Source organism: Lampris incognitus, chromosome 4 (genome assembly GCF_029633865.1).
Source record: "Lampris incognitus isolate fLamInc1 chromosome 4, fLamInc1.hap2, whole genome shotgun sequence".
NCBI classification, from domain to species: Eukaryota; Metazoa; Chordata; class Actinopteri; order Lampriformes; family Lampridae; genus Lampris; species Lampris incognitus.
In genome coordinates, this window is record NC_079214.1 from 46,914,547 (window position 1) to 46,928,038 (window position 13,492).

Below are 13,492 nucleotides of genomic sequence, written 5' to 3' on the forward strand. Positions count from 1 at the left end.
GTAACTAACGTCGTTGTTATGACTCCTAGATCAGGGTATATCCTCTGAGACACACACAACGCTATGCCTGAGTGACTGTGACAGGCTGGAGGTTGTAGGGAGGGGAGAGGGAGGTAGGGAGGGGTTTTATTTTTTGTGTTGTGTTAGAATAAAATGTTCTAAATCAATAACAAAATAGGTAGGTAGATAGATAGATAGATAGATAGATAGATAGATAGATAGATAGATAGATAGATAGATAGATAGATAGATAACAATGTTGAAATTGAGAAGTTTGGATTTAATTTTTACAACTGACATTACAGTTTGTTATTATAGAGAGGGTAAAGTACTGTTGGGTACTGGTATTGGTTCAAATGTGAACGGTACCCAACCCTAGCCACAGTGAGGGTTCTCCAGTACAGAGACATGAACAAAGATGGTCACGGATAGCTCAAAAGTCAAGTAATTTAAAAGCAGAAATATTTAGAACACGAGGATAATGCCAATCAAAATGTCTTGCAGGCTCTGCAGCTAGGGAGAGAGTTGCACAGCTCCATGTCTCTGCAGTTTTGCTCTCTCCCTTTCCCTGGTGTGTGTCATTGTTGGGGTGCGGATGCTATTTAAGCTGTCCTGAGTTAGCCTAATTAACTCGGCGCAGTTGGTCCACACCCAACACCTTCACAGAGACTGTTTCTGGAGTCCACATGAATCTTCCAGTACCTATTCCATCCTCTTCCAATTTAGTTACACATGCACATAATATAAACCCTAAAAGATCCAATCCACTATCTATTGTAGCAGTGATTCGAAACCACCGGTACACAGCTGTAATGAGAACCAGATTTATTAGCTGAATAAGTTTGCACATACAAGGTAGTTAACTTGGTGTGTTGCTTACATACAGATTACTTTAAACATAACACAAAATTATAACATAGCACACATATGGTAGACGTAAACAAAAACAATTTAAAGTAAAAATTAAAAAATTAGGAATAGATGTATACCGTGTCGGGGCATCGCATTGCTCAGCCTCCCTGGGAAAGTCTAATCTAAGGTGCTGGAAAGGAGGCTCTGACCGATTGTCGAACCTCGGATCCAGGAGGAACAATGCGAATTCCGTCCTGGCTGTGAAACAACGGACAAACTCTCTACCCTTGCGGAAGTGCTGAGGGAGGCATAGGAGTTTGACCAGCCAGTCTACATGTGTTTTGTGGACTTGGAGAAGGCTTACGACCGAGTACCCCGGGGGCACTCTGTGGGGGTTACTGCGGGAGTATGGGGTACCAGGGCAGTTGCTACAAGCCATCCGGTCCTCGTAAAACCAAAGAGAGCTGTGTCCGCATTCTCGGCACAAAGTCAAACACGTTTTCGGTGGGTGTCGGGACTGCGCCAAGGTTGTCCCTTGTCTTCAGTTCTGTTTGTGATATTAATGGACAGGATCTCAAGGCGCAGCCAAGGTGAGGAGTGTGTCTGTTGTGGGAACCTCAGAATTGTATCTCTGCTCTTTGCAGATGATGTGGTTTTGTTGGCTTCATCAGAACGCGACCTCCAGCGCACACTGGGACAGTTTGCAGCCGAGTGTGAAATGGCCGGGATGAGAGTCTGAGGCCATGGTTCTCTACTGGAAAATGGTGGATTGCTCCCTCCAGGTTGGGGATAAGTTGTTGCCTCAAGTGAAGGAGTTCAAGTATCTTGGGGTCTTATTCACAAGTGAGGGTAGGATGGAGTTGGAGATTGACAGGCGGATTGGTGCCGCATTAGCAGTAATGCGGATGTTGTACTGGACCGTTGTGTTGAAGAGGTTGCTGAGCCGGAAGGCAAAGCTCTCAATTTAGCAGTCAGTCTTCATTCCAAACCTCACCTATTGTCATGCGCTTTGGGTAGTGACCAAAAGCGTGAGATCGCAGATATGAAATGAGTTTTCTGAAATTAGTTTCCTCCGTAGGGTGTCTGGGCTCAGCCTTAGAGATAGGATGAGGAGCACGGACATCCGGAGGGAGCTTGGAGTAGAGCCTCTGCTCCTTTGTGTCGAAAGGAGCCAGTTGAGGTGGTTCAGGCACCTGATTAGGATGCCTACTGGGCACCTTCCTTTGGAGGTTTTCTGGGCACATCCAACTGGGAGGAAACCCCAGGGTAGACTCAGAACTCGCTGAAGGGACTACATGTCCAATCTGGCCTGGGAATGCCTTGGGATCCCCCGGGAATGCCTTGGGATCCCCCAGGAGTGCCCTACTTAGCTTGCTGCCACCACGACCTGACCCTGGAGAAGCAACTGATGATGAGATGAGAATACACTGCATTTCAACAAAGACCACTAGATGTCACTGTTTAATGATGTGACTCAGCTGAAAATACTGTACCATAGTTATGCGTGGGTTCGGGTAAGCTTACTAGAAAATACCAGGGGTTCAGGCAAGCGGGTTAAAAAGTGAAAAAGCAGCGGTCCAAGTAAGTTATAAACTTAAAGAAACATTGCATGCAATAGACTAGGCTGTGGATTACGAAGTCCTCCTTCTCTTCCCCTCACTGTCACTCTCTCAAATACACACACGCATGACAGCAGCTTTATCATCAATTTATGATTGTGGTTTCGGTCAATGCATGTCTTTTAGAGTGTTGAGGCTTCACCTATGTGATTTTTTCCTCAAGTGATATCCATAGCTTTTGTTTACACTACCAATAGGTGTGTGGGGGGGTGCATGCGTGCAAGAAAGAGAAGAGTTCCTGTCTTTAATGATAGATTACTTGTTTTGCTGCTATTCAACAATAAAGAACACCGTTTGGAACAACTCATCTGTTTATTTAGTAGCCTTGATCTCAGACACTATTAGGCTAAGATACAATGGGCTATGCCTTGCAATCAATGTATTATGGCAGGCAAACAGCCCAAATACGAAATAGTACAACACTGCTCACTTTGCTGTAGCCTAGGCTAAATTTGGAGGTTTGCGGGTCGGGTTCAGGTGGTTAATTAACGCACATTTTAGCGGGTCATGCAGTGCGGGTTGGCTCCATAACGGGTCAGATGGGTGTGGATATTACAACACTGACTCGCATATCACTGCTGTACCACCATATAAATGCAACTTACACATCGAAGCTACTTATATATGTTTTTTCTTCGCAACAGCGTGTTTTTTGCTGAGTGCGACTTATACTCCGGTACGACCTGTAGTCTGGAAAATATGGTATATACATACCATGTACATAATGTTAGAGATCCAACTTGAGATGATTGTAGTCAGACTGGTCACATATTTGTAATTGAAGTATAAATGTTGGAGAAGACATTTGACATTTCCCATTCATTATTCTTTTTCTTCTTTTATCCTCCTTTAGGAGAATTACTGGCGTTCAGTCCTCTTCCAAGACCACTATAACTTCCTGTCTGGCAGTGGATATGAGATTGACAAGGAGGGGCAGAATCAGTCTCATAAAGAGCAGCAGGAGCTTCTCATGAAGATGTTCGCTGTGAGTTAGAAAACTGGTGTCTCCAGACCCCTCTCAGAGTTATCTCACCTCTAACAGAGCTTTCTTACCATTCTCAGGGATGTCTCCTTAAACACGTTGAATTAAGGGGTATTAGTGTACCAACTAATGACTTCTTATTTTAGCATAAACTAAATGTGGCACTTGCATGCTGAGAAATCTTGTTATAAACAACATGGTGTGCAGATAGTAATGGAACTATGAAATTTCTGATCCTTGGATACCAGTATACATCTGCATATGGTCTAAAGAATGGTGTGGTCTATAGGTCAACAGGACTTTTAGACAGTAGGAAGGCTGAGAGGGAGATGAAGAGATGTAAGTGAAAAACTTCCTGGTCGCATTAGATCCAAGAGAGCCGTTAAAAATGTGTCTCAAGAACTGATGGCTTAACTCCTCAACTATCATAGAGCACCCAATCAATAGTCTGATGTAGCCATGAAACATGGGCAGTTTTTCTTGTGAAAAAAAAATTATTAGAGCAAAATTGGTGGTATTAACGCAACATGGTTGATTTCAATATATTGCAAAGTGAAATAACATTATCTGTCAGGCACCAACATTTAGCTACATGATAGGATTAATAAAAAAAAAGTTGCTAAGTCCTTTATATACTTATCATGAACTGGCAACATTTAAGAGTTGGTGTCACTGTTCAACCTCGTAATGTTACTCACTGGTATCAAATTACAATGTAGTCTTCAATTAGAGATCACTTGAGTAGCTATGCTTCCAAACTTTGAGATTCACCATGCACCGTGATGGCTAAGGACTAACAAAGCGCAATATGGAAGGCCAATGACTCCCTCTAGTTGTGAGAGGAAGTAATATTGATTAGCAAAGGATAGCGACACTGGTATAAAAGTTTTACCATCACAAAGTCTAATTTGGAGTTGATCTAGTGTCCCCCTCTCTCTCTGTGGTCTCCAGCTCTCCTGTAAGCTGGATAGGGAGTTCCGCTGCATGGAGTTGGCTGAGCTGATGACCCAGAATGTGGTGCCACTGGCCATTCGCTATGCTTCTCACTCCAGACGCATTGCCCTTGCCCAAAAACTGAGCGAGATCGCCCTGGAGAAGGCCAAACAGGTCCAGGAGGAAGAAAGGTCCGAAGAACAGGAAGAGGAGCCTGAGTGCTATGACACCAGGCACAGTTCTAGGTAAAGTCAAATTAGATTTAGGCCATAAGGCTGTTGATTTCAGGTTACTGTGGACCTTTTTTTGTTGCAGTAATACAGGACAGTATGAGAGATGTTGAATAGATAGCAGCAGATGAGATCATATCACAGTTCTGTTAGGAACTGGTCTTCATTTCTTATTTAAAGAAGTATGAAGGTGTTTAGCCTAGAAAGTGGATTGTCTTGATATTTTATTTCTTCACTTGAATACCCCAAGAGGCCAGGGTGGGTGCTAGGAAGACATGGAATCTTAAAACTGGTGTAAAATATGTGTAAAGGATGATCTAATGAGCCACTAGTCCACAATGACAACCATCATTTAGCACTGGCATGGAAGGACTGGTCATCGGTAGTATTGTTAGTATTCTTAATTATATATTTTACTGTGTTCACCAAATCTTTTAGCAGAGAGTTTGCTAGAAAGCTTAATCGCACATTAAAAGTTTTAGTTTATTAATCACTGCACACTGGACATAGAGACGTTACTGGACACAGACATGAAAGTGCTGATAAGCTGTCGTCAACACATGATATTTGACCACCACTCCAAATCCCAGAGATTCTCCAGAAATGAAACAGCATGAGTGATGTTGTGCCAGCATCATGCCCAGTGCCAAAAAGATGAAAAGACCAAACTAACCAATCCCCCCCCCCCAAAAAAAACCCAAAACATCGTTGGAGAAAAACTAAGGAACATGGTTGAACCTGAGTTTTAGCTGTTGAGGTTGTAGTATCTGTTGATAAAGGTCCTCATAGTCTCATTAGTCTGCTACTACATCTTCATGTGAGCCACAGCAACTTTGTATCTGCTACAATCTATTTGGCGAAATTGTAAAATATTATTTGCTGTAAATTTTCCCAAGGGGTCCTAGACAACAGTAACGATGAGCAGCTACAAAATTGTTCATGATTTGGATATTTGTGGATCATCTATCATTGACACCAGCAATCAAAAATATAAGACATTTGTTTGCATGGAAATCTTCAGGATTGTAGCTTTAAATTTGAGAGCTGATTTTTCAGATTATGTGTGTTTTTCCTGAAGTATATTTTGAAGCCTGCGGACTGATATACGAGTTTGTGGGTTGGACAGGCATGTCCAGCATGAGGGCGCAGGTGGTCGTTGCAATAGCAGACATATTGAAGAGGAGGGTGGAGAAGAGCTGGAGGAGGAAGAACAGGAGATGGAGACGGGAGAGTCAGCAGCAAACGGGAAACGTCAGTTCTTTCCTTCCTCACTATAAACTCTAATAACCACCTTGTTACAAACACTTCTGTCTTACACACACACACACACACACACACACACACTGTCATGCATCGTATGCATACAGCTGTCAGTCTGGCAGAGGCAGGCACACAAAAAGGCTTACACAATACACATACACACACACACACCCCTTTCTATCTGTCACAAAAACAAGCTCATACCCCTACAAGCACACCCATCTCACTCACACACACACACACACACACACACAATATGCATGAGAGCCATTATTCATCATTGTCAAGGCTGGGTGTTTGTCACGGAAGTCGCGGGTGTCACGGATTCCGTGATTCTCGCCATTTTTTTGCCATGTCCGCGATTTCCCCAGTTTTTAGTGCTTTCCGTGATTTTTCTACAGTTTTGAATGGTAGCCTAACTGTCAATCTTAACGTAGCCTACAGTGTGATCTGTATAGGCACTAAGCATTTTAACCATCACTTCTGAACCGCATATAGCCTAGCTTTGTACATTTGACCTACACTCCGACCCGTAGATTGTCCCAATTAGCGGAAGTTTAGTGTAATGTTACGTTCCCATGGTTACGTTAGAAGTGCGAATGAATGAACAGCTAACGTTAGTCACGGTCCGATCAAAAACTTCAAAATGAGTAAAACTGCAAAGACCTCCGCTAAAGCACGATCACTACAATACCCAGAAAAAACTTTTCATGTCAGTGGTGGTTTGTTATTTTGCTCAGTGTGTAACATCCCAGTGGACTAAACTCGAAAAGCAAGTTGCGACAAGCATTTGCAGACAAACGTCCATAAAAAGAAAACCGCAGATCAGGCCATTGAAACCGAGAAGAGCCGAAAACTGCAGAAAACTGTGTCAGAGCTGTTTCAAGCTAAAAAAAACCGCACAATTGCATAGACAGAGTGAGGTAATTAAACTTACAGAAGCTTTCACTTAGGCCAACATCCCCTTACACACACTGGACAATGTTGGCCTGAAGTCCTATCTGGAACGCAATCTCCGTGACATCGGAGTAATTCCAAGTGCCTGTCAACTCCGATGCACCTACCTGCCTAGCATATTCGTGAAACACGTGAACGAGATTAAAGACAAACTCAAAGTTTGTGACGGAATTAGCATTGTTGCTGACGAGGCAAACAGCGGGCAACTGCCCGTTATTTTAAAAAAAAAAATTCATTCAAGCACTTGTTACTGTTGCTACAGTTGCGCATGTTATTTCAATAATTTACCACTACTGTGCATGAGATCTCTTGGTTAATTGAATACATTCAAGCTATTTAAAACACTCCGTGATTTCTGCCTCTTTCTTTTCAGTTTTCCGTGATTGTCTACAACTTTGCCGTGATTGCTCCGTGACTTAAGTCAATATTTTCCGTGACAAACTCCCAGCCTTAATCATTGATTGTCCAGGGGTGGTTATGACTAAAAACCAGATTATCCTGGTCTTTGAACATTAATCGGCAGGATCTTATCGCACACAAAAAGTACAGAGACAGTAAATAAACTGTCTGCTCAGGCGGAGCCCTTGTGAGGCTGACTTGGAGAGAGCATGTTAGTAGAAATTTGCTGCTGAACTATCAACACAAAAGGGTGATGATTTGCTGGTGTTGTTACACATATAAAGCCATCTCCTGAGTGCTAACAGACAAAGTAACATCAAATCTCTGTGTTTTGTTGTTGTTTATGGCGGCATGGTGGCCCAGTGGTTAACGCTGCTATGTTCAAATTGCTGTAACATTTGAAGCGAATTTTAAAGAGGTCATATCATGCTCATTCCAGCTCTGTTTTTATTCTGGGGCTCCACTAGAGTAGCTTTGCATGATTCACAGTTCGCAGTTCAAAAAAATCCTTATTGGGGCGTCCAGGTGGTGTGGCGGTCTATTCCATTGCCTACCAGCATGGGGATCACCGGTTCGAATCCCCATGTTACATCTGGCTTGGTTGGGTACCCCTAAAGACACAATTGGCCGTGTCTGCAGGTGGGAAGCCGGATGTGGGTGTGTGTCCTGGTTGCTGCACTAGTGCCTCCTCTGGTCAGTCAGGGCACTTGTTCAGGGAGGAGGGGGAACTGGGGAGAATAGTGTGATCCTCCCATGCGCTACGTCCCCCTAGTGAAACTCCTCACTGTCAGGTGAAAAGAAGCAGCTGGCGACTCCACGTGTATCGTAGGAGACATGTGGTAGGTAGTCTGCAGCCCTCCCTGGATCAGCGGAGGGGGCGGAGCAACGGCCGGGACGACTCGGAATAGTGGGGTAATTGGCCGGATACAGTTGGGGAGAAAAAGGGAGGACCCCTCCCCAAAGAAAATCCTTATTTATCTTATACTGGCACTTTGTGCAACCCCTCAGTTCAATTGCAATTCATTGATGGCATGGTGGCCCAGTCAATTGTTAGCGATGTTGCCTCACAGCGAGAAGGTCCAGGGTTCAAAACCCAGGCTGTCAGAGGTCCATTCTGTGTGGAGTTTGCATGGTCTCCTCGTGTCTGCGTGGGTTTCCTTCGGGTGCTCCGGTTTCTTCCCACCATCAAAAAGACATGCATGTTAGGGTTAATACTCCTGTTTATGCCCCTGACCAAGGCAATAGGAAAAAGAACCAGAATCGGTCCCTGGGTGCTGCAGCTGCCCGCTGCTCCTATACAATAGGAAGGGGTTAAATGCAGGGACCAAATTCGTTGTAACCATACAATTCGTTGGATGAATACAATGAAAAAATAAAGTTGCTTTCTTTCTTCTTTTGTTATGTCAGTAATATGATTCAGATTAAAACATTATAGGGTGTTCGGGTAGTGTAGCAGTCTATTCTGTTGCTTACCAACACAGGGATCTGCGGTTCGAATCCCTGTGTTGCCCTTGGCTTGGTCAGGCGTTCCTACAGACACAATTGGCCGTGTCTGCGGGTGGGAAGCTGGATGTGAGTATGTGTCCTGGTCGCTGCACTAGCACCTCCTCTGTTCGGTCGGGGCGCCTGTTCGGAACTGGGGGGAATAGTGTGATCTTCCCACGCGCTATGTCCCCCTGGTGAAAGTCCTCACTGTCAGGTGAAAAGAAACGGCTGGCGACTCCACATGTATCGGGGGAGGCGTGTGGTAGTCTGCAGCCATCCCCGGATCAGCAGAGGGGGTGGAGCAGTGACTGGGACAGCTTGGAAGAGTGGAGTAATTGGCCAAGTATGATTGGGGAGGAAAAATGGGGGGAAATCCACAAAAAAAATTAATTAAAAACTATATATACTAGTTGAGTAAGACATTTTAACTTGCGAACACACACTTCTCTCTCTCTCTCTCGCTCTCACTCACTCACTCACTCTCACTCACACACACACACACACACACACACACACACACACACACACACACACACACACACACACACACACACACACACACACACTTGCCTCTTAACCTGTCTTTTCCCTGGTCTCACCCCCGCCCTTATGTCTGCAGTTTCTTTGATTTGCACAGCATTGTCTCTGCATCTTTGTACATGATTGTCAGGTACTCAGGTTTTAGAAAAACACTGGACAATAACACACCATTATATGATGGGAAATGATTTTCATTTAACTGCACTCTATTTACTGTTCTTTTAAGCTGTTCTTTTAACCTTTAACATATTCATTTAACCACATACAATAGGGCTGAATCCCTACGCTAAAGGAGACGGCTCCCTGGAGAAGCAGCTGCCGAAACAGGGTGAGTGAATGATGATGTATCAAGTCTTACGTGAATATCATGAGAACATATGACTTGATAAAAGTTACTCCAACAAATACATAAATGCCACAAAGTTGCAGAAAAATCCACTGTGTCAGAGAAATTGCTTTCACTGCTTTTTCCTGAGTGATTCATACAACCATCTATTGTGGATTTATTTGAAAGCTTTTAAAATTGTGAGGAAGCATCCAAAGGTTATCTTAAGGGTCTCTGATGCAGCAAAAACAATAATATGCAGTTAAAGCTTTATACATAGATTCATAAATTTACTTTGATTTTCATGGTTTAAAATCTCAGTTCTTATTGTACTCGATAGAATTGTTTTTTATGTACAACTCGGTTTGTACAGCACTGGTTTCATGTTTTCTGCATGGATGATGAGTTAACACCTTCGATTTGTTTTTCAGTTGGCAGAGAGGGACGTGTTAACCCCTTCAAAGTAAGTCCAATACAGTAACTCTCTAATACAGCAATTTAATAAATATTTGGACAGTGACAGATTTATTTGGCTTACTCCTCTTTTTATCGGGGTCTGAATCAGAACTGGCTGAATGACTGAGAACAGATCACAGATTGTGAGTTTTAATTTGAGGGTAATTTCTATTATGTCAGATTAACATCTGAAGAAGCAAAGTCCTTTTACAGTGGATATAAATGTCTACACACCCCTGTTTAAATGGCAGGTTTTTGTAATGTGAAAAAATGAAGCCAAGATAAATCATGTCTGAACTTGTTCTACCTTTAATGTGAAATTGCAACCTGTAAAATTCAAGAGAAAAACAAACTGAAACCTTTTAGGGGAAAAAATAAAAAACTTACAATAACTTGGTTACATAAGTGTGCACACCCTTAAGCTAATACTTCTTTGACACATCTTTTGATTTTATTACAGCACTCAAGTCTTTTTGGGTAAGAGTCTGTATTGACTTGGCAATATTTTCCCACTCTTCCTTGCAAAAACATTCTCAATCCATCAGATTGCTAGGGCATCTCCTGTGCACAGCCCTCTTCAGGTCACCCCCCAGATTTTCCATTGGATTCAGGTCTGGTCCATGCCAAAACGTTGATCTTCTTTTGGTGAAGCCATTCCTTTGTCGATTTTGGGTGTATGCTTTGTGTTGTTGTGCTGAAGGGTGAAATTCCTCTTCATCTTCAGATTTCTAGTAGACGCCTGAAGGTTTTGTGCCAAAATCGACTGGTATTTGGAGCTATTCATGATTCCCTCCACCTTGATTTAAGCCCGTTTCAGAGCAGAAGAAAAGCAGCCCCAAAGCATAATGCTGTCAACACCATGCTTCACCATGGGTATGGCGTTCTTTTGGTGATGTGCTGTGTTTTTTTTGTGCCAAACATACCTTCTGAAATTATGGCCAAAAGGGTCAACCTCAGTCTCGGACAAGAACACATTTCTCGACATGGTTTTGGGAGACTGGGTGTATTGTTTCGCAAAATTTAGCCTGGCTTTGCTGTTGTTTTTTTTTTTCATGTGAAAAGTTTACTTTATTGTCATATACATATAAAAAAGTCTATGTACCTTCAAATGCAATGAAATGCATATGGCCTGGCTCTCTCAGCCCTTACTATATTAAAGGAAAAAATAACAAACAATAAATAAAAAATCAGAAATCCCACAAAATAGTAAATCAATGAAACTTATGCAAGGTGCTTACTGTTCATTATTTTGACCACCTGGGGGTCATAAAAGGCCTTCATCTTGCCACCCTACCCCATAGCCCAGACATCTGAAGAATACAGGAGATTGTTGTCTCATGTAGGAAGCGACTAGTCCTTGCCAGAAATTCCTGCAGCTCCTTTAATGATGCTGTAGGCCTCTTGGCAGCCTCCCTGACCAGTTTTCTACTTGTCTTCTCATCAGTTTTGGAGGGATGTCCTTTTGGGCAGCTATGAAGAGGGTGAAGAGTGGAAAAGCAGTTGGTCCTGATGACATACCTGTGGATGCATGGAGATGTTTAGGAGAGATGGCAGTGGAGTTTTAACACAATCTTGGAAAGTGAGAGGATGCCTGAGGAGTGAAGAAGAAGCATATTGTTACCGATTTTCAAGAACAAGGGCTATGTGTAGAACTGTAGTAACTGCAGAGGTATAAAGTTGACCAGCCACAGCATGAAGATATGGGAAAGAGTAATAGAAGCTAGGTTAAGAGGAGAAGTGACGGTTAGCGGGCAGCAGAATGGTTTCATGCCATGAAAGAGCACCACAGTTGCGATGTTTGCTTTGAGAATGTTGATTGAGAAGTATAGAGAAGGTCAGAAGGAGTTACATTGTCTTTGTGTATTTAGAGAAAGCATATGACAGGGTACCAAGAGAGGAGGTGTGGTATTGTATGAGGAAGTCGGGAGTTGCAGAGAAGTATGTAGGAGTGGTGCAGGATATGTATGAAGGAAGCGTGAGGATGAGGCATGCGGCTGGAATGACAGATGGGTTCAAGGTGGAAGTGGGATTACATCAAGGATCAGCTCTGAGCCCTTTCTTGTTTGCAATGGTTATGGACAAGTTGACGGATGAGATCAGGCAGGAGTCTCCGTTGACTATGATGTTTGCGGATGACTTTCTGATCTGTAGCGAGAGTAGGGTGCAGGTTGAGGAGATCCTGGAGAGGTGGAGGTATGCACTGGAGAGAAGAGGAATGAAAGTCAGTAGGAACAAGATGGAATACCTATGCTTGAATGAGAGGGAGGACAGTGGAATGATGAGGATGCAAGAAGTAGAGGTGACGAAGGCATATGAGTTTAAATACTTGGGGTCAACTGTCCAAAGTAACGGAGTGCAGGAGAGAGGTGAAGAAGAGAGTGCAGGCAGGGTGGAGTGGGTGGAGAGAGTCTCGGGAGTGATTTGCGACAGAAGGTTACCAGAAAGAGTTAAAGGGAAGGTTTACAAGATGGTTGTGAGTAGGGATGCACCGAAAATTCGGCCACCGAAAATGTTCGGCCGAAAATGGCCCAAAAGTCTGTAGCGGACTTATTTGAAAAGGCAAGAAAGTTTTCCAGTGATGGTGCTAAGGCAAAGGGCATAACACAAAAAATTATGGAGTTTATTGCCTTAGATGATCAGCCATTCTCTGTCATAGAAGATGTGGGATTTCGTAGGCTGATTGATCACATTGAGCCGCGTTATGCCATGCCAAGCAGACGGCATTTCTCAGACGTGTGTTTACCTGAGCTGTTTAATGTTGTTGCAACTCATGTCCATGAGCTTATAGCATCAGATATTACAGCGATCAGTTTCACGACCGACATATGGAGCTCAGACGTCAGCCTCACCAGTATACTCAGTCTAACCGCACAGTGGATCGATACAGATTTCAAGCTGCAAAAGATTCTGCTCCATTCACAAGAGTTTAGAGGGTCACATACAGCAGCAGCCGTTTCTGCTGCATTCGCCAATATGTTCGACACCTGGCATATCGACCGATCTAAAGTGCATGCCAGTCAGTGACAATGCAAGAAATATGGCAAAAGCGATAGAAGACAGCCAGCTGAAAGGAATACGGTGCATGGCCCACACACTACATCTGGCTGTGAATGAGGGATTGTTGTCTCAGCGCAGCGTAAAAGACGTATTGGCTATAGGCAGAAGAATTGTTGGCCACTTTAAACGTTCTCAGCTGGCCTATTCCCACTTACAGTCTATGCAAGATCAGTTTGGAACACCAATAAAACGGTTTCAACAAGATGTGAGTACACACTGGAACAGCACTTTTTACATGCTGGAAAGCCTCTTTGCGCAAAAGCGAGTCTTGGCTGCATACAGCGCAGATCACAAGCTCCCCGCGACATTCACTTCACACCAGTGGGTCTTAATAGAGAACATTCTCTCTCTTCTTACCCCCTTTGAGCAGTTAACTAAAGAGATCAGCTCCGCTGAT

At 43.4% G+C, this 13,492-nt stretch overlaps 1 protein-coding gene across 1 annotated transcript in view; it reads left to right on the top strand.

The window, feature by feature from the left end:
- wdhd1 (WD repeat and HMG-box DNA binding protein 1) overlaps positions 1-13,492 on the top strand; it is a 58,290-nt gene that overhangs the window by 25,797 nt on the left and 19,001 nt on the right. The window contains exons 17-21 of the mRNA XM_056279121.1: positions 3,325-3,456; positions 4,405-4,624; positions 5,766-5,867; positions 9,529-9,585; positions 10,014-10,045. Coding sequence (XP_056135096.1) covers positions 3,325-3,456; positions 4,405-4,624; positions 5,766-5,867; positions 9,529-9,585; positions 10,014-10,045 — 543 coding nt within the window. The remainder of the gene's footprint in view (positions 1-3,324; positions 3,457-4,404; positions 4,625-5,765; positions 5,868-9,528; positions 9,586-10,013; positions 10,046-13,492) is intronic.